Here is a 21,249-nt window from a genome sequence, read left to right as displayed (position 1 = left end):
CTCTAGAATGAATAAAATATGTCATTATGTGATGAGTGGTGGCAGCCACTCTCGGGGTAAAAATAATTATCTCTCTGATCATATCTTCCCATTCTTGCCCTTCTGAGGTCTTATTATAAGAAAAAAACAGAGTGTTTGCAAGGCTAACCGCACTAGATCACTAGTTTCATAAGGAAAACACTGAAACAAAAGTGATTTTCTCGTGTTTTTCTATGATTTCATGCTTTAATTTAATGGACATCATCCTCTTCTTCTTCTCAGCACTGTTCTTTGCACTTACTTTCTTTGGACCCATGGTTAGAAAAACGAAATTTGGCAAAATAACTGCATAAAAAGCACTAAACGCTGGGATTTTGGCTCACAACTCAAAGCAAAAAAATCACTGAGCGATGGCTTGTAACTCTGAAAACTCATAAGTTGAGGTACTCTTAAGTCAAAGTACCAATGTACTTTATAATAACCCACATGTAAACAGAAACTCAGGAGTTTAATTGATCTGTATATTTTGACCCCCTTCTGGGATCCTCTTCAGCAGAGGAGGAACCCAGAAGGGGGTTGAAATGTTACAGATCAATTAATCTCCTGAGTTTCTGTCTCCATCTGGGTTATTATTAAGCATTGATAAGTGTTCCTTACACTTTAGTTATTCATACAGTACTTTATTGATGCTATACCTTTCAGGAACCATATCCCAAGACACCAGGTATGGTGACTGGGGCAACAAACTGGCACGTTGGTATAAAGACATATAATAAAGATTAAGACTGTTTTAGATATTTCACTTAGGAGTGAGCTGTATTAAGGTGTGATGAGACTAAGTCCTGAGCAAAATGTCTAAAATGCTTGTTGTGCGTTACTTGCCTTTATACACATCAGGTGTGTGGTCACATGGTGCCTTTCATTTATGTAACTCTTCGTCTTTGTGTGATAATAAACCCTCAGTTTAATAAACTAATGGGTGGGGGGTAAAATGTTGGCTGGTAATGGTGATTGTGGTGGATAAAGATGATTGTTTTGCTATGATTGTAGTAATAAAGAATAATTGTGTAACTAATGAACTTTGTCCACTGTTTCTGAATCATTTGATCCACATTTCCAAAGTCTGTTAAATTGAGGTCCATTACTGCATTAAATTGAGGGTTTATTGCCTGTATTTTAATAATACAGTATCACTATTCATGCATCAAGTCAAAGAGTGCTCCATTATCCTCTGCATTCACTGACTTGTAAAGGAGACTCTCGTATTTACTTGCAGATCTTCTCCAACAAAACTCATCAATCATACAAGATCTGCTATTACAATTCTTTTTGACATAACTTTTTTATTAAATTTTTTGCCACATTTGTTCTTGTCGCATGTTCTGCACTCCGCCTCATTTGCACATTCCGTAATGCCATTACAAATCTTTACCATTTTGTCTTGAGACTTTCCCGACTCACAGAATTTTAATAATGCAATTGCAAACAAGCCAAACCATGGGTTAAAATCCCATTCATTCCATGGTTTGCGGCTTTCATTCCACTTTCTTGTATCTTCTTAAAAGACATTTCTCTGCTTCTTGCTCTTAATTCCTCAACTATATAGCATCATTTCTCCATAAATTTTACTCTGCATATGATTCATCTTGAATGTTACAGGTTTGATTTTTTGTGTATGAGGCTAGAATTCAAAAATAAATGATTAATTGTAATGACTATAGTCAGCTCTCTTATAAAACTCTTCAATATAGTCAGTATTTTTGTAAATATGACTGAAAAAATACGTCTGAAACTGAATAGTATTTGAGATCTTAATAGTATGTGATATTCAAATTTGGGAGCACCTTTTCAGTTTTGTACTAGGACCATTAACTAGTCACATAGTAACTAGTTAATGGTCCTAGTACAAAATTAACTAGTCACTATATGACTATTTGTGACCATTAACTAGTCACTATGTGACTAGTTAATGGTTCTAGAAAGACCAAAACATCATGATAAGTTTCATTCTCCTGTGTGCAGGTTATTTGTGTATCTACAGTGTATGGAATAGTTTTATAAAAGAGCGTACTGGTACACGAGGCCAGGTTTCAGACCAGGCCACGGGGACATTGACCCCTGAAACCCTCTCCAGGTATACTCCATGTATACCCCAGAAATTGAAACTTATTTCATACTTTGTTTCCTTTCACCAAAGGCCCATAAGATCCTCTCTTTTTATCCATATTTCATAAACATCAATCTCATTTGTTGGAGGTGAATATTATAGTGCTGACAATAGGAAAGACAAGACACACATTGCAGAACAAACGCATAAAGAAAAGGTTTGGCTCCATACAGGTGCTCCTCGACTTACGATGGTTTGACTAGTGATATTTGTCTTTACGATGGTGTAAAAGCAATTACTTTGGAGACGAAACTTAACCCTTTGTGGGTCAAGAGGCCTTCTCCCAAACTCGTTCTCAGGGTCGACAAATTTTTGAAAAAAAAATAAAAAAAAAATCTTCTGAAATGATAGAGAATCTTTTTCTGATCATAATGACACCAAAAGTATGAAATTTGATGGAAAACCCATGGAATTATGGTCTCACAAAGTTAGCGGTCGTGACGATATTTACGCATCAGCGATTTCACCCATTTTGAGCCCTATTTTTGTCCAATTCCAATGTTCCAGTCAACTAAAATCATAGCTATTTTACTAGAACTCCATTTATTCTATTGAGTACCAGAAACCACCTAATAAAGTGGTCAGAAATTGGCAATTTGGCCAATTTCACAAATTTCAAAAGATGCCAATTTCAAAATAGGGTTCAAAATAAACATGACAGACATTCCTGGCACTTAAATAACATATTATCTGTTCATTAGTCACATCTCCAGGCCTCTCTTATAATACATTTGCTTTCCATTTCAAATTTTTATTCTTACAAAAAATAGAAGATTTATTGTTGTGTATACTACTGCATCATTGCAAAAATGGTATAAATAATATCAACGCACTTGTGAAAGAATATTAGACTCACCAGTTGATGTGTATTGGACTTGCGGCATGATTTGTTTACTCTTGAACATCAGCAAAAATCGAACATTTTCGCTAATTTGAGCTGAGTTTCAAGATACTTGTCATCGTGAAACCAATCAAAATCATCTCTATTTCTGTAGTATATCTTCCATTCTATCAAATGAGACTACAACCATAAATACCGTACAAAAATAGACTGCAGAGTCGCTGTTTTAAACATAAAACATGGTCGGAGTTTTTCTTTCTCATTATATACTGCGTGCTTCAGAATTATTTTTATACTGCGCACACTGACCACGCAGACCCATTCTTTCATATGTAGGCCTGCCAGCTTTCTTCCACCAGATTTGAAGGTGCTAGAATTTACGCGTAGAAGTATGTGACCAACCCTGGCTGCAATGACATACAAGTACATGACCGACCCTCAAAGGGTTAAGATAATTACCCAAGATGAAGGCAGCGAGTCCCTAACTTGTAATTAATTTACTTTTCAATATTGGTATTTAGTTAAAGGAATTACAGCCTCTCCTCACTTAACGACAGAGTTAGGTTCCTAAGACCCCGTCGGTAAACGAATTCGTCGCTAAACGAGGAGCATACTATAATGGTAGTGGATTTGTGTTTACCATCTTTGATATTGTTAAAATGTCACCTTTACACCATTTATAACATTTCTGGTATATTTTTAAATGTTTATACAGCAGTGTACTGTTTATTGTAATAAAGAGAATTGAGGAAATCAGCTCTAATATACATTATTTAGGTATAAATACTGGTCAGAGAGCCCGTCATAAGTCCGAGGCATCAGTAAACGAGTACATCACTAAGTTAGAAGAGGCTGTATTTGTTTATTTACCTATTCAATGGCAGTTGTTATTACTTATTTATTTATTTATCGTATTATATTCGTATTCGACTTATGATATTTTTGACTTACGATGAGTTTGTTGGAACATAACCTCATGGTACGTCCAGGAGTACCTGTATAAGACTTTATTAAGTCAGTTATTTTTATAGTCACTACTCTACTTAATAAAGATTTACACTGAGCCAAACAAAGTACCCAATTTTCTGCAGTACAAGTCTCATTTGTTATTAGTGCTTATTGGTCACAGTAAAAACCCAGATGTAGGTAAAAGTTTTTTTCTGTAAGATGACCTGTTTGGTGGTGCTGGCTCTGGCTTGTCTGGTGGTGCTGGCTCTCTAGCTTGTCTGGTGGTGTTGGGTCTCTAGCTTGTCTGGTGGTGTTGGGTCTCTAGCTTGTCTGGTGGTGTTGGGTCTCTAGCTTGTCTGGTGGTGCTGGCTCTCTAGCTTGTCTGGTGGTGTTGGGTCTCTAGCTTGTCTGGTGGTGTTGGGTCTCTAGCTTGTCTGGTGGTGTTGGGTCTAGCTTGTCTGGTGGTGCTGGCTCTCTGGCTTGTCCGGTGGTGTTGGGTCTCTAGCTTGTCTGGTGGTGTTGGGTCTCTAGCTTGTCTGGTGGTGTTGGGTCTCTAGCTTGTCTGGTGGTGCTGGCTCTCTGGCTTGTCTGGTGGTGTTGGGTCTCTAGCTTGTCTGGTGGTGCTGGCTCTGGCTTGTCTGGTGGTGCTGGCTCTCTAGCTTGTCTGGTGGTGTTGGGTCTCTAGCTTGTCTGGTGGTGTTGGGTCTCTAGCTTGTCTGGTGGTGCTGGCTCTCTGGCTTGTCCGGTGGTGCTGGCTCTCTGACCTGTCTGGTGGTGCCAGCTGTCTGGCTTGTCTGGTGGTGCTGGCTCTCTGACCTGTCTGGTGGTGCTGGCTCTCTGACCTGTCTGGCAGTATTGGCTCTGGCTTGTCTGGTGGTGCTGGCTGTCTGACCTGTCTGGTGGTGCTGGCTCTCTGGCTTGTCTGGTGGTGCTGGCTCTCTGACCTGTCTGGCAGTGCTGGCTCTCTGGCTTGTCTGGTGGTGCTGGCTCTCTGACCTGCCTGGTGGTGCTGGCTCTCTGACCTATCTGGTGGTGCCAGCTCTCTGGCTTGTCTGGTGGTGCCAGCTCTCTGGCTTGTCTGGTGGTGCCAGCTCTCTGGCTTGTCTGGTGTTACTGGCTCTCTGGCTTGGGAGTAATGTGACAGCTTGTCAAAAAACATGTGAAAGTATCCTGAGGTATGCTTCTCTGGTGACAGCAGCCACTGGCTGACCTGTGTTGGATGCAGCAGCACATAACTTCAAGGACCTCAATGGAAATAAGTCACTTTTTTGGGTTATCCCAGGTAATTTACTCGTGTTACTATTACAAACATTATCTCTCAGTCCACAGCAGGATTCAAACCTGCAAACTCAGAATCAGAGTACATAGTACTTTATCCACACAGCCAGTCTCTGATGCCGAGCTTGCAGGTTCGAATCCCGCTGTGCACTGAGAGATAATGTTTGTAATAATTTCACCTGTTTGCGAATTGTTAAGCATATGTTTGTATATATATTGACCCGTTAACTATCTAAACATAGATCTATGTTCTTACCACTAGTGCTCCAAACGTAGATCTATGTTTTATTTTTCCTGCCTCCAAATTTGGCACAATTGGGCTAAGATGCCTGGTCAGCAGAGAATGGGTCTTAACCCTTGGTGTGTGCAGTATTAAAAAAATCTGGGACCACTTAGTACAATGGACCCCCGGTATTCGATATTAATCCGTTCCTGAGAGCTCATCGAATACCGATAATATCGAAAACCGAATCAATTTTCCTCTTAAGAAATAATGAAAATCAAATTAATCTGTGCAAGACACCCAAAAGTATGAAAAAAAAATTTTACTACATGAAATATTAAGTTTAATGCGATAGAATAATTACAATAACAATAAAATAATTGACACTTACCTTTAATGAAGATCTGGTGATGATTGATGGGATGGAAGGAGGGGAGAGGTGTTAGTGTTTAGAAGGGGAATCCCCTTCCATTAGGACTTGAGGTAGCAAGTCCTTTTCCAGGGTTACTTCCCTTCTTCTTTTAATGCCACTAGGACCAGCTTGAGAGTCACTGGACCTCTGTCGCACAACAAATCTGTCCATAGAGCTCTGTACCTCCCGTTCCTTTACGATTTGTCTAAAATGGGCCACAACATTGTCATTGTAATAGCTGTGTTAGGGTGATTTTCATCCATAAAGGTTTGCACTTCAACCCACTGTGCACACATTTCCTTAATTTTTGAAGTAGGCACAATGTATTCCACAACTGGTATAGGCTTCTCAGGGTTAGCCCCAAACCCTTCAAAATCTTTCTTAATTTCCATACTAATTCTCACCCTTTTTACCACAGGGTTGGCACTAGAAGCTTTCTTGGGGCCCATGGTGACTTATTTTGCAGAAACAAGCACCAAACACAGTGATAATATGGAATGTACCGAATGTATCCTTAGATGTGCGCACACTGGCTGGCTTGTAAACACTGGCACACAAGGGGCAGTTCAGGCCACATGTGGACAGGTCTCATACGAATCGTATCGAATACCGGGTTTTCAATCGAATACCGAGGAAAATTTTTTGCGATATAATGCATCGAATACCGGATTTATCGAATACCGATGCCATCGAATACCGGGGGTGCACTGTACCTTGTGGGAGCACCAGTTCAATTGAGCACCAGCTAGAGCAAACAGCGCGGCAAGCACCAAGGATTCACTGATGTCATGTCGTATTAACACTCCCCTTTTAAGAGGAAAGTATCATCCTGCCAGAATTTCTGTCTTATAACCTATGCCCTAAGTAAAAAGAAACAATTCTGGAACTGTAATTTCAGCTGGCTGGCTGGCTGATTGGCTATCTCTTTCTCCATCTGTCTGTCTGTATGTATCTCTGTGTATCTCTTTATCTCTATCTCTGTCTCTATTTGTCTCTATCTCACAGGAACACCCAGACAAAGTGCTATACTGTGCTTGTAGATTGTGATCGTGTGTAATACCAGTTGGTTCATGAGCAACTCGTTGAGATAAGAGAGACAAGCAGACAGAAACACACAGGCAGACAGAAAGACAGACACACAAACAGATAGATAGACAGACAGACAGACATGTTTATGTGTAGCAGTGAAAACAAATAAAGTGAAGGCTCATCAAATGTCACCACTGTTATTAGTGGAGTGATAAGATTAGCTCATCAAATGTCACCATTGTCAGCAGTGGAATGATAAGATAAGACAAGTGACACACTCTTACATGCTTCAAAGGAACTTATTATTATTATTGCTATTTTACTATTATATACTCTCGTGTATCTAGAACATTGCTGAGACCTATGAATACTATGTATATACGTATTTCTAGACAATAGTATGTGACTAAGGTAGGTGAAAATGTTCACCTGTCACTGTGTTTGTGACTATTTGAGTACTATTTCAGTATCTAATATTCGTGTCAGAACAAAGATTGGCTATCAGATCACAAGAACTACTATAAATAATAATTATCAGAACATAAAAATTATATAAAATAATATAAAAACGAGAAAAACAGGTATAATGTATCAGCAACACTTCTGCAAGCGGCATGACTCGATGTTGCATCAGATGAGCATCAAGGGCCAACTTCGTGGGCTCATATCTTGGTAAGTACTGACCCTAAAACTTTTTTTTTTTTATCCTACGACACATAGAAAAATGCACTCTTTATTTCTTTAAAAAAAAACTAATTTTTATTTTTCAAAATATTCGGAGCTCTGGGTGAGAGAATGTAGATCTACGTTTGAATAGTTAATGGGTTAATTTGTGTAACTGTATTAATGTGTGCCTTTACCTCAATAAATTTACTCAGTAGTACATAACATCAAGGACACAGTGGTACGTAACGTCAAGGACACAGTGATACATGTCAAGGACACAGTGATACATAACATCAAGGACACCATGGTACATAACATCAAGGACACAGTGATACATAACATCAAGGCCACCATGATACATAACATCAAGGACACAGTGGTACATAACGTCAAGGACACAGTAATACATAACGTCAGGGACACAGTGATACATAACATCAAGGACACAGTGATATGTAACATCAAGGACACAGTGGTACACAACATCAAGGACAGTGATACATAAGATCAAGGACACAGTGATACATAACATCAAGGACACAGTGATACATATTTTTAATGACACAGTGATACATAACAGCAAGGACACAGTGATACAAAACATCAAGAGTGTCAGCGTTTCTCATTCCAAACTGATACACTACTAACTGGGTTTTTTCAAAAGTGTTGCCTTGATTCTGGTGATTCTGCTTCCTTCCTAAGAAACTTGATTGACTCCCTTCCGCCCGTGAATGAGGGGAGGGAAGTCAATCCATATGCTGTATGACCCAAAGTCATACAGCATGAGGGTAAATGGGAGTTAATTAAGTTTGGCTTGATCCAAAGGGATGAGAGGTATGGGGTAATGGTAGGTAATTGAGTTTGGATTGATTCAGTGGATGATAGGTCTGGGGTGATGGGAGGTAATAAAGTTTAGATTGATTCAGTGGATGATAGGTCTGGGGTGATGGGAGGTAATCAAGTTTAGATTGATTCAGTGGATGATAGGTCTGGGGTGATGGGAGGTAATCAAGTTTGGATTGATTCAGCGGATGGTAGGTCTGGGGTGATGGGAGGTAATCAAGTTTGGATTGATTCAGTGGATGGTAGGTCTGGGGTGATGGGAGGTAATCAAGTTTGGATTGATTCAGTGGATGGAAGGTCTGGGGTGATGGGAGGTAATCAAGTTTAGATTGATTCAGTGGATGGTAGGTCTGGGGTGATGGGAGGTAATCAAGTTTGGATTGATTCAGTGGATGGTAGGTCTGGGGTGATGGGAGGTAATCAAGTTTGGATTGATTCAGTGGATGGTAGGTCTGGGGTGAAGGGAGGTAATCAAGTTTGGATTGATTCGGTGGATGGTAGGTCTGGGGTGATGGGAGGTAATCAAGTTTGGATTGATTCAGTGGATGGTAAGTCTGGGGTGATGGGAGGTAATCAAGTTTGGATTGATTCAGTGGATGGTAGGTCTGGGGTGATGGGAGGTAATCAAGTTTGGATTGATTCAGTGGATGGTAGGTCTGGGGTGATGGGAGGTAATCAAGTTTGGGTTGATTCAGTGGATGGTAAGTCTGGGGTGATGGGAGGTAATCAAGTTTGGATTGATTCAGTGGATGGTAGGTCTGGGGTGATGGGAGGTAATCAAGTTTGGATTAATTCAGTGGATGGTAGGTCTGGGGTGATGGGAGGTAATCAAGTTTGGATTGATTCAGTGGATGGTAGGTCTGGGGTGATGGGAGGTAATCAAGTTTGGATTGATTCAGTGGATGGTAGGTCTGGGGTGATGGGAGGTAATCAAGTTTGGATTCAGTGGATGGTAGGTCTGGGGTGATGGGAGGTAATCAAGTTTGGATTGATTCAGTGGATGGTAGGTCTGGGGTGATGGGAGGTAATCAAGTTTGGATTGATTCAGTGGATGGTAGGTCTGGGGTGATGGGAGGTAATCAAGTTTGGGTTGATTCAGTGGATGGTAAGTCTGGGGTGATGGGAGGTAATCAAGTTTGGATTGATTCAGTGGATGGTAGGTCTGGGGTGATGGGAGGTAATCAAGTTTGGATTGATTCAGTGGATGGTAGGTCTGGGGTGATGGGAGGTAATCAAGTTTGGATTGATTCAGTGGATGGTAGGTCTGGGGTGATGGGAGGTAATCAAGTTTGGATTGATTCAGTGGATGGTAGGTCTGGGGTGATGGGAGGTAATCAAGTTTGGATTGATTCAGTGGATGGTAGGTCTGGGGTGATGGGAGGTAATCAAGTTTGGATTGATTCAGTGGATGGTAGGTCTGGGGTGATGGGAGGTAATCAAGTTTGGGTTGATTCAGTGGATGGTAAGTCTGGGGTGATGGGAGGTAATCAAGTTTGGATTGATTCAGTGGATGGTAGGTCTGGGGTGATGGGAGGTAATCAAGTTTGGATTGATTCAGTGGATGGTAGGTCTGGGATGATGGGAGGTAATCAAGTTTGGATTGATTCAGTGGATGGTAGGTCTGGGGTGATGGGAGGTAATCAAGTTTGGATTGATTCAGTGGATGGTAGGTCTGGGGTGATGTGAGGTAATCAAGTTTGGATTGATTCAGTGGATGGTAGGTCTGGGGTGATGGGAGGTAATCAAGTTTGGATTGATTCAGTGGATGGTAGGTCTGGGGTGATGGGAGGTAATCAAGTTTGGATTGATTCAGTGGATGGTAGGTCTGGGGTGATGGGAGGTAATCAAGTTTGGATTGATTCAGTGGATGGTAGGTCTGGGGTGATGGGAGGTAATCAAGTTTGGATTGATTCAGTGGATGGTAAGTCTGGGGTGATGGGAGGTAATCAAGTTTGGATTGATTCAGTGGATGGTAGGTCTGGGGTGATGGGAGGTAATCAAGTTTGGGTTGATTCAGTGGATGGTAAGTCTGGGGTGATGGGAGGTAATCAAGTTTGGATTGATTCAGTGGATGGTAGGTCTGGGGTGATGGGAGGTAATCAAGTTTGGATTGATTCAGTGGATGGTAGGTCTGGGGTGATGGGAGGTAATCAAGTTTGGATTGATTCAGTGGATGGTAGGTCTGGGGTGATGGGAGGTAATCAAGTTTGGATTGATTCAGTGGATGGTAGGTCTGGGGTGATGGGAGGTAATCAAGTTTGGGTTGATTCAGTGGATGGTAAGTCTGGGGTGATGGGAGGTAATCAAGTTTGGATTGATTCAGTGGATGGTAGGTCTGGGGTGATGGGAGGTAATCAAGTTTGGATTGATTCAGTGGATGGTAGGTCTGGGGTGATGGGAGGTAATCAAGTTTGGATTGATTCAGTGGATGGTAGGTCTGGGGTGATGGGAGGTAATCAAGTTTGGATTGATTCAGTGGATGGTAGGTCTGGGGTGATGGGAGGTAATCAAGTTTGGGTTGATTCAGTGGATGGTAAGTCTGGGGTGATGGGAGGTAATCAAGTTTGGATTGCTCCAAAGGGATGATAGATATTGGGTAACGGGAGATAATTGAGTTTGATCCAAGACAAAAATAGATCCGATTCCTTGAATTAAGAGCCCTTTGCCAGACTATTCAGTATTTTCTAGTGCAAACCCATATCTTCATCGTGTACTTAAAAATATGTAAAAATCCATAAACTTTCATTAAAAGAAAAGTAATTTTTTTATAACATTGTAAATCAAAGCAATAAAATTATTAAGCATGTCTAATGATTTTTTTAATAAAATACAAAAATGTTAAAGTAGTTTTAATTTTGAGTTGACATACTTTGTAGAGTTGCCATACAGATTGATCTTTGTAGAGTTGCCATACAGATTGATCTTTGTAGAGTTGCCATACAGATTGATCTTTGTAGAGTTGCCATACAGAGTGATCTTTGTAGAGTTGCCATACAGATTGATCTTTGTAGAGTTGCCATACAGATTGATCTTTGTAGAGTTGCCATACAGAGTGGTCTTTGTAGAGTTGCCATACAGATTGATCTTTGTAGAGTTGCCATACAGAGTGATCTTTGTAGAGTTGCCATACAGAGTGATCTTTGTAGAGTTGCCATACAGATTGATCTTTGTAGAGTTGCCATACAGAGTGATCTTTGTAGAGTTGCCATACAGAGTGGTCTTTGTAGAGTTGCCATACAGATTGATCTTTGTAGAGTTGCCATACAGAGTGATCTTTGTAGAGTTGCCATACAGATTGATCTTTGTAGAGTTGCCATACAGATTGATCTTTGTAGAGTTGCCATACAGATTGATCTTTGTAGAGTTGCCATACAGATTGATCTTTGTAGAGTTGCCATACAGATTGATCTTTGTAGAGTTGCCATACAGAGTGATCTTTGTAGAGTTGCCATACAGAGTGATCTTTGTAGAGTTGCCATACAGATTGATCTTTGTAGAGTTGCCATACAGATTGATCTTTGTAGAGTTGCCATACAGATTGATCTTTGTAGAGTTGCCATACAGATTGATCTTTGTAGAGTTGCCATACAGATTGATCTTTGTAGAGTTGCCATACAGATTGATCTTTGTAGAGTTGCCATACAGATTGATCTTTGTAGAGTTGCCATACAGATTTATCTTTGTAGAGTTGCCATACAGATTGATCTTTGTAGAGTTGCCATACAGAGTGATCTTTGTAGAATTGCCATACAGAGTGATCTTTGTAGAGTTGAAATACAGATTGATCTTTGTAGAATTGCCATACAGAGTGATCTTTGTAGAGTTGCCATACAGATTGATCTTTGTAGAGTTGCCATACAGATTGATCTTTGTAGAGTACCCAAACAGATTGATCTTTGTAGAGTTGCCATACAGATTGATCTTTGTAGAGTAGCCATACAGATTGATCTTTGTAGAGTTGCCATACAGATCGATCTTTCTAGAATTGCCATACAGATTGATCTTTGTAGAGTTGCCATACAGATTGATCTTTGTAGAGTTGCCATACAGATTGATCTTTGTAGAGTTGCCATACAGATTGATCTTTGTAGAGTTGCCATACAGATTGATCTTTGTAGAGTTGCCATACAGAGTGATCTTTGTAGAGTTGCCATACAGATTGATCTTTGTAGAATTGCCATACAGATTGATCTTTGTAGAGTTGCCATACAGATTGATCTTTGTAGAGTTGCCATACAGATTGATCTTTGAAGAGTTGCCATACAGATTGATCTTTGTAGAGTTGCCATACAGATTGATCTTTGAAGAGTTGCCATACAGATTGATCTTTGAAGAGTTGCCATACAGATTGAGCTTTGTAGAGTTGCCATACAGATTGAGCTTTGTAGAGTTGCCATACAGATTGAGCTTTGTAGAGTTGCCATACAGATCGAACTTTGTAGTTACCATACAGATTGATCTTTGTATAATTGCCATACAGATTGATCTTTGTAGAGTTGCCATAGAGATTGATCTTTGTAGAGTTGCCATACAGATCGATCTTTGTAGAGTTGCCATACAGATTTATCTTTGTAGAGTTGCCATACAGATCAGTCTTTGTAGAGTTGGCATACAGATTGATCTTTGTAGAGTTGCCATACAGATCGATCTTTGTAGAATTGCCATACAGATTGATCTTTGTAGAATTGCCATACAGATTGATCTTTGTAGAGTTGCCATACAGAGTGATCTTTGTAGAGTTGCCATACAGAGTGATCTTTGTAGAGTTGCCATACAGAGTGATCTTTGTAGAGTTGCCATACAGATTGATCTTTGTAGAGTTGCCATACAGATTGATCTTTGTAGAGTTGCCATACAGATTGATCTTTGTAGAGTTGCCATACAGATTGATCTTTGTAGAGTTGCCATACAGATTGATCTTTGTAGAGTTGCCATACAGATTGATCTTTGTAGAGTTGCCATACAGATTGATCTTTGTAGAGTTGCCATACAGATTGATCTTTGTAGAGTTGCCATACAGATTGATCTTTGTAGAGTTGCCATACAGAGTGATCTTTGTAGAATTGCCATACAGAGTGATCTTTGTAGAGTTGAAATACAGATTGAGCTTTGTAGAATTGCCATACAGATTGATCTTTGTAGAGTTGCCATACAGATTGATCTTTGTAGAGTACCCAAACAGATTGATCTTTGTAGAGTTGCCATACAGATTGATCTTTGTAGAGTAGCCATACAGATTGATCTTTGTAGAGTTGCCATACAGATCGATCTTTCTAGAATTGCCATACAGATTGATCTTTGTAGAGTTGCCATACAGATTGATCTTTGTAGAGTTGCCATACAGATTGATCTTTGTAGAGTTGCCATACAGATTGATCTTTGTAGAGTTGCCATACAGATTGATCTTTGTAGAGTTGCCATACAGAGTGATCTTTGTAGAGTTGCCATACAGATTGATCTTTGTAGAATTGCCATACAGATTGATCTTTGTAGAGTTGCCATACAGATTGATCTTTGTATAATTGCCATACAGATTGATCTTTGTAGAGTTGCCATAGAGATTGATCTTTGTAGAGTTGCCATACAGATCGATCTTTGTAGAGTTGCCATACAGATTTATCTTTGTAGAGTTGCCATACAGATCAGTCTTTGTAGAGTTCGCATACAGATTGATCTTTGTAGAGTTGCCATACAGATTGATCTTTGTAGAATTGCCATACAGATTGATCTTTGTAGAATTGCCATACAGATTGATCTTTGTAGTTGCCATATGGATCGATCTTTGTAGAGTTGCCATACAGATTTATCTTTGTAGAGTTGCCATACAGATTGATCTTTGTAGAGTTGCCATACAGATTGATCTTTGTAGAGTTGGCATACAGATTGATCTTTGTAGAGTTGCCATACAGATCGATCTTTGTAGAATTGCCATACAGATTGATCTTTGTAGAGTTGCCATACAGATCAGTCTTTGTAGAATTGCCATACAGATCGATCTTTGTAGTGTTGCCATACAGATTGATCTTGGTAGAGTTGCCATACAGATCAGTCTTTGTAGAGTTGGCATACAGATTGATCTTTGTAGAGTTGCCATACAGATCAGTCTTTGTAGAGTTGGCATACAGATCGATCTTTGTAGAGTTGCCATACAGATTGATCTTTGTTGAGTTGGCATACAGATTGATCTTTGTAGAGTTGCCATACAGATCAGTCTTTGTAAAGTTGGCATACAGATCGATCTTTGTAGAGTTGGCATACAGATTGATCTTTGTAGAGTTGGCATATAGGTCGATCTTTGTAGAGTTGCCATACAGATCGATATGTCACTGGTTCTCTTGTTGATGCTTAAAAATCTCCTGGAAATCTTGTATGAAAGGATATATACACCAAGAGGTGTGTATGTTTCTGTATATACAGAGAGCTGTGTCTCGGTATTATACACCAAGAGGAGTATATGTATGCACATTGAGGTGTCTCTCAGAATATATGCACAGCAGTGTGTGTCCCTTTGCCTTTGCCAACTGGGCTGTGGTTTGTAAGTCAGTTTGCATGTGGCCAGCAGTAACTGCCTGGTTGATCGGACCCTGATCCACCATGAGGCCTGGTCTTAGATCGAGCCACAGGGGCGTTGACCTCCGAAACCCTCTCCAGGTATACTCCAGGCAAAGTGTATAGTAAAGCTATTATTGAAAGAATTAAGAGTAAGATGGAGAGTAGGATAGCAGATGAGCAAGGAGGCTTTAGGAAAGGTAGGGAGTGTGTAGACCAAGTGAAACATATAGGTGAACAGTATTTGGATAAGTGTCGAGAGGTTTTTGTGGCATTTATGGATTTGGAAAAGGCATATGACAGGGTGGATAGGGGGGCAATGTGGAAGATTTTGCAAATGTATGGAATAGAAGGTAGGTTACTGAAAGCAATGAAGACTTTTTATGAGGATAGTGAAGCTCAGGTTAGAGTATGTAGGAAAGAGGGAGATTATTTCCCACTAAAAGTAGGTCTTAGACAAGGATGTGTGATGTCACCATGGTTGTTCAGTATATTTATACATGGGGTTGCAAGAGAAGTGAATGCTCAGGTATTGGCAAGAGGTGTGGGGTTAGAAGATAAAGAACCTAACACAAAGTGTGAGTTGTCACAGTTGCTGTTTGCTGATGACACTGTGCTTTTGGGAGATTCTGAAGAGAAGTTGCAGAGGTTGGCGGATGAGTTTGATAGGGTATGTAAAAGAAGAAAATTAAAAGTGAATATAGGAAAGAGTAAGGTGATGAGGATAACAAAAAAATTAGGTGACAAATGAGTTTTGTTCTTAGTTTTCAACTTACAAATAATTTGTCTCTACAGAAAATAATAGTTGAGGGTATAAAAGATGGTAGAGTCTTAGATATGCTACTGGAGTAGGTCAATGAGAATTGACCTTTAGTAAGACCTCCTTTATACCACAGACTTTAGCACTTGTCATTAACCCTTTCAGGGTTTTTGATGTACTAGTATGTCTTATGTGCCAGTGTTGGTGACATGCATAAATTCTAGCGCCCTCAAATCAGTGGGAAAAGGCTGGTAGGCCTAAATGTGAAAGAATGGGTATGTGTGGTCAGTGTGTGCATTATAAAAAAAATCCTGCAGCAAACAGTGCATAATGAGAAAATAAAAACTCCGACTGTGTTTTTGGTTTAAAACAGCAAATTTGCAGTCTATTTTTGTATAGTATTTATGGTTGTATTCTCGTTTTCTTGGTCTTATTTGATAGAGTGGAAGACACATTACAGAAATAGAGATAATTTTGATTGGTTTCACTATGACAAGTACCTTGAAATTGAGCGCAAAATAGTGAAAATGTTCGATTTTTACTGATGTTCAAGAGTAAACAAATCACACCACGCATCCAATACACATCATCTGGTGAGTCTGATTTTCTTGCACAAGTGCACTGATATTATTTATACTGTTTTTTACAATTATGCAGTAGTATACATAACAGTAAGTCTTCTGTTTTTTTGTGAGAATAAAAATTCAAAATGGAAAGCAAAAGTAATGTAATATGGGCCTGGAGACATGACTAATGAACAGATAAAATGTTATTTTAGTGCCAGGAATGTCTGTCTTGTTTATTCTAGACCCTATTTTGAAATTTTACATCTTTTGAAATTTGTGTGAAATTGGCCAAATTGCCAATTTCTGACCACTTTATTGGGTAGTTGAAATCAGTAAAAGGGTGGTTTCTTGTGCTCAGTCGATAGAACAAATGGAATTCTAGCGAAATAGCTATGATTTTAGTAGAAAGAAACATTGGAATTGGCCGAAAATAGGGCTCAAAGTGGGCGAAATCGCCGATGCGTCAATATCATCGATACTGCTAAATTCATGACAGCATAATTCTGTAAGTTTTCCATCAAATTTCATACTTTTGGTGTCATTATGATCGGAAAAAGATTCCCTGTCATTTCATAAGAAAAATATTCTTTTTATTTTTCAAATATTTTTCGACCATGAGTGGGAGTTAAGGATTAAGGGTCTCAACCCTGAAAGGGTTAAAGTTTTATACAGTGCAGCATTTAGTATTCTTATAAAACCTCTCAAACACTGGAGTACACAACAGTTAACTGCATCGACTGTGGTGGACCTATGTTTGTGAGGCCCTGAAGTTTGAACTGTTATGGGGGGGGCCCCTTCACAACCCCTTCTCATACAGTAGACCCAAAATTTTTAAGTAATGAGAACTAAAGTGGCTTCTGGGGCCTCTCTGGGATTAAGGGCCCTGAAGCTTAAGCCTCATTAGTTTCATAGTAGATCTGCCCTTGTACATCAGGTACCCTTATTGATGACTGTTTTATCCACACATGCACTTCATAGCTTGCTGAAGACTATGTTTCTGATCAAGTCATTAATAATGGCCTCCACTGTATTTAAGTGCTGTCAGCTTTTATAAAGTTCCTCTATGTAATGTAAGTTTTTGCAAATGCTATTCCATTTTGGATATACTCTTTCAATCACATTTACAAAAAAATTATGATATGTAGGGGAATTTTATGAGAGACCTGACTGCACTTCATCTTCTTAGTATCAACATAATGTTCCAGTTCCTTGAAAACTCTCACAAGTGTTGTGTTTGGGCAGCTGTTACTGAATCTACGTTTCTTAAAGAAACTCAGTTACTGGAGCTGCCAGGTTTTCAACCTTCACAGCTTATAGGGAGCAAAATGTATTTTTATAGTATCACTTTTTGTCACTCATAATTGGCTCTAGAAGAAACGGTAACCGATTGATTATTGTATATTAATTGGGATAAAAATCATAAAGGTTTTTAAAACAAAAGAGGCTACCTCATGAAAAAACGTCATTGAGCTTGAAAATTTCTTCCAAGGTGAAATAAACACCTGCAAATAATGGTGTTGTTCTCATGAATGTGATAAAACATTTGCAGGTTTTCAGATATAAGGTAGGTACAATATTATCTTTCTTGAATTGTCAGAGAGGTTAGTTCTTGTAATCCCATAGTGGGATGCTTTCATCTAAGTCTGTGTATGGCCGCAGGTGCATCGACTTTGCCGCGTACGCAGGGAGGCCGTGGGGTGGTTGAGGGTCCTGCCAGTCGCACCGCCAACCATGGTGCAGCACATACCACCGCCACCAGTACCAACACCACTCAAGCAGCTATGTGTGATACCATGGCCTCACGCCGTGGGGGTGATGGATATGCCACTATGAAGCTTGGTAACAACCGTGACCCACGCCAGCCACCCTCACATCATGCCTCACATGCTTCCTTACATCATAAAAGTGGCACGGGAGTTGGTACTCTCTCTCGTAAAGAAGAAGCTTCAGCTGCAGCCGCTGCTGCTGCATCTGTTTCTGCTGCCAATGAACGAAGTGGTGAAACACCGACATCAGGCAGTCGCGACAACCGTAGTCTACGTGGTAGCCGAAGAGAACTCTCCTCCAAGAGTGTGGACTACTCAGAGATGGACACGGTGCGAGAGACGGATACTCTGCGGCGCCGTGCCCGTAGCAAGAGCACCGACGACGTGACTAAAGGTGACCGTGATGACTCCATCCTCCACCTCGATAGCAATACACTTAAGAAAATGTTGAGACCCATGACATCAGTGGAGTCACCCGCTACGTCCCCAGAGTCATGGCGCCGTCGAACCAGCCGTGGGGATGGGGGGCTAGATGCCTCGATGTGGGGATCCCTAAGTAGGGGGGGCTCCACTGTCTCACATGCTGATGGTTTCAGTTCTGAGCCAGAAGCACCCCGCCCAAACCGCCTCACACCCTCCAGGTCGGCCATGAGCGTGCTGGGCGGGGAAGGAGGCAGCGGGGGCCGCAGGGGCCGTGGGTTCCACCTGGACCTGGGTGAGCGTGAGTCTCCGCCCTCTGATCACCAGCTGTTCGACCTGGCCTGCTACGCCACCACGCCCTCCTCAAGTAGGCCGGCCTGCCGCGCCCACTTCGTACCTAACACCTCGTCACAGTGGTCCTGCATGGTGGGCGTGGTGCCGCCTGGCCCCGTCCCCGGGCCCTGCTGCCCCTGCGCTGGCCACCTCCAACTTGTCTAGCCACACTCACCAGCTGCTCCTTGAGGGCTGCCAGGTTCCAAGTTGACCAGTGCCTCCGCCAGCCAGCAACCACGGAGTCTGCTCCACAACCATGGCCAATCAACTCCCTCCCAACTGTTCAACATTACTCCTCTTGCCCCAGTGCCATGGGTGCACGACTCCGTGGTTCATGGGGAACATGTGGCCCCCGGCCCCCTGCTGGAACCTTAAACTTTCACTCACAGGGGCCATCACTTGGACATTTTTATCCTTCCTCTAGGATGACTTTACTTTGAACATAAATTTTCAATATATTTACTTTCTAGACTGGCCAAACATTTAATTCTAAAACACTAAGACGAGGTGTTAGATTTTTTTCATTCAAATGACGTTTGCATGACTTGCGTAGATTGGATTCAATTGCATGTTTTTGCATGTTACATACATTATGTTTTATTTTTTGATACCTTATTTTGTGCACAGTTTAGATAGTTTCCAGTAGGATTCATCTGTAATTGGTTTTACGTATATATATATATACAGTATATATACATATATGATTTGTTCGTTATTATGTAATTTGATCAGCCTTGACCATTATCTATTTCCATTATCTGTTTCCACAAACACAACCCAAGCTAGCTTTGGTGATAGAAATTTTCACATTCATCGATTTTTCTTTTTCACTGCCGACACTGAGAGGAAGAAATATAAATGTTGCAATATGATATTCCATTAAATTTTTTTTATATATTTTAAAATAATATAATATATAAAATGAAAGAATATGGAATTAATTGGCTCTTAGTTCTGCTGTATGGGTTTCACACTTCCTCATAAATGCATATCATAATAATAATAATAATAATAATAATAATAATAATAATAATAATAATAAAAATAATGATGATGATGATGATGATGACTGTTATTACTACTGATTTTTCATGCTAAAGGGGAATAAACCATTAGAAATATAGATGAACCAAAGTTCTTACATGACTATGGATTTTAGATTACAAAATTGATAATGAACACAAAGCAGGTTTGATGTGAGAGTGCCTCGGCATTATATGGCACCCAGCATTACCAGTAATAAAATTTTCTCTGGTTGGCACTGCAGTGAACATAGGAACAGTAGAGAATGAATAGGAACAAGAAAATTAAAAAACGAATATGAAATTGAAAATTTTTATTTCAGAAATACAAAGAGGTTACAACAGTAGATGAGTTTGCAGTTATTTTGGTTACAGTTTCAATACCAATATAATACAGGACAATACAATACAATTTTATTTCTTTTTTGCAGTATTTATTTTTTTATTTATTTTTTATTTGGACATGATACATAGTTGTACAAAGAAATACAGTGGTTGAGTGTACATGCCAGAGCCCCTTGTATGCAGAGCATTATGGGCAGGATTAAAATTAACTTAAGATTAACTAAACAATGATATATTCAGTGGTAAAAATTACAGTAAACAAATTATAACATGAAGTACAAATGAGTATTTCAAATAAGAAGCGTTATAGTAACAAATTTGTAGCATAACAATGTATAATATAATCACAAAATGTAGTTTACATGTAAGGAAATATTGTTAAGTGCACAAGAAAGCCACTAGCATGCAGTGCATTTTGGGCAGACTGATCTTAATGCTTAATTAAAAAATAAAGAATAAAGATTTTATTCCTTTGCAAAGGTTACAGTGTGTAATTACAATTTTGGTTTGCTAAGTACAAAGAAAGCCACTATCATGCCGGGGCATTTTGGGCAGACTAATCCTAGTACGTAATACACTTAAATCTAGACAAGATAAGAGTGGTTAACTTTTTTAATCTTAATACTAATGCAAGGTAGTCAAGGTGGAGGTTTATAAGAATAATGATCTTGAAGTTGCACATAATACGTAATACAAATACAGTGGACCCTCGACTAACAAACACATCGCATAACATTAAATCTGCCCAACGAAGCATTTGAGCGTAAAAATTTTGGCCTGGCTAACGATAAAAAACTCGCCCAACGTGATTTGTCCTGAACCTGTCCGTCCAGCCTGAGCACCTCAGCTGCCCTGCTGTCATTGTTTACAAGCCAGGGTGGCCAGTTCCATGCATACATTCAATACATTTTGTATTATTCCATTGTTTATAGTGCTTGTAACTGCTAAATAAGCCACCATGGGCCCAAAGAAAGCTTCTAGTGCCAACCCTGTGGTAAAAATGGTGAGAAATACTATCAAAATACAGTGGACCCCCGCTTAACGATCACCTCCCAATGCGACCAATTATGTAAGTGCGTTTGTACGTGTATGTTTGGGGGTC

At 40.0% G+C, this 21,249-nt stretch overlaps 1 protein-coding gene across 23 annotated transcripts in view; it reads left to right on the top strand.

Annotated features, from left to right (window-relative positions):
- Positions 1 to 21,249, top strand: part of sif (still life) — a 1,051,963-nt gene that overhangs the window by 341,443 nt on the left and 689,271 nt on the right. For 19 of the 23 annotated variants that reach the window (XM_070097567.1, XM_070097564.1, XM_070097569.1 and 16 more), the window contains one exon: positions 17,921 to 18,814. The exons of 2 other annotated variants lie outside the window; for them this stretch is intronic. In XM_070097567.1, the coding sequence (XP_069953668.1) occupies positions 17,921 to 18,814 (894 nt within the window). The remainder of the gene's footprint in view (positions 1 to 17,920; positions 18,815 to 21,249) is intronic. 2 more of the 23 variants (XM_070097572.1, XM_070097582.1) reach the window with 1 other exon arrangement.

The sequence above is a fragment of the Cherax quadricarinatus genome, chromosome 58 (genome assembly GCF_038502225.1).
Source record: "Cherax quadricarinatus isolate ZL_2023a chromosome 58, ASM3850222v1, whole genome shotgun sequence".
NCBI lineage: Eukaryota > Metazoa > Arthropoda > Malacostraca > Decapoda > Parastacidae > Cherax > Cherax quadricarinatus.
Note: the sequence above shows the minus strand (reverse complement) of the source record. Positions and strands in the feature narration are given on the sequence as shown.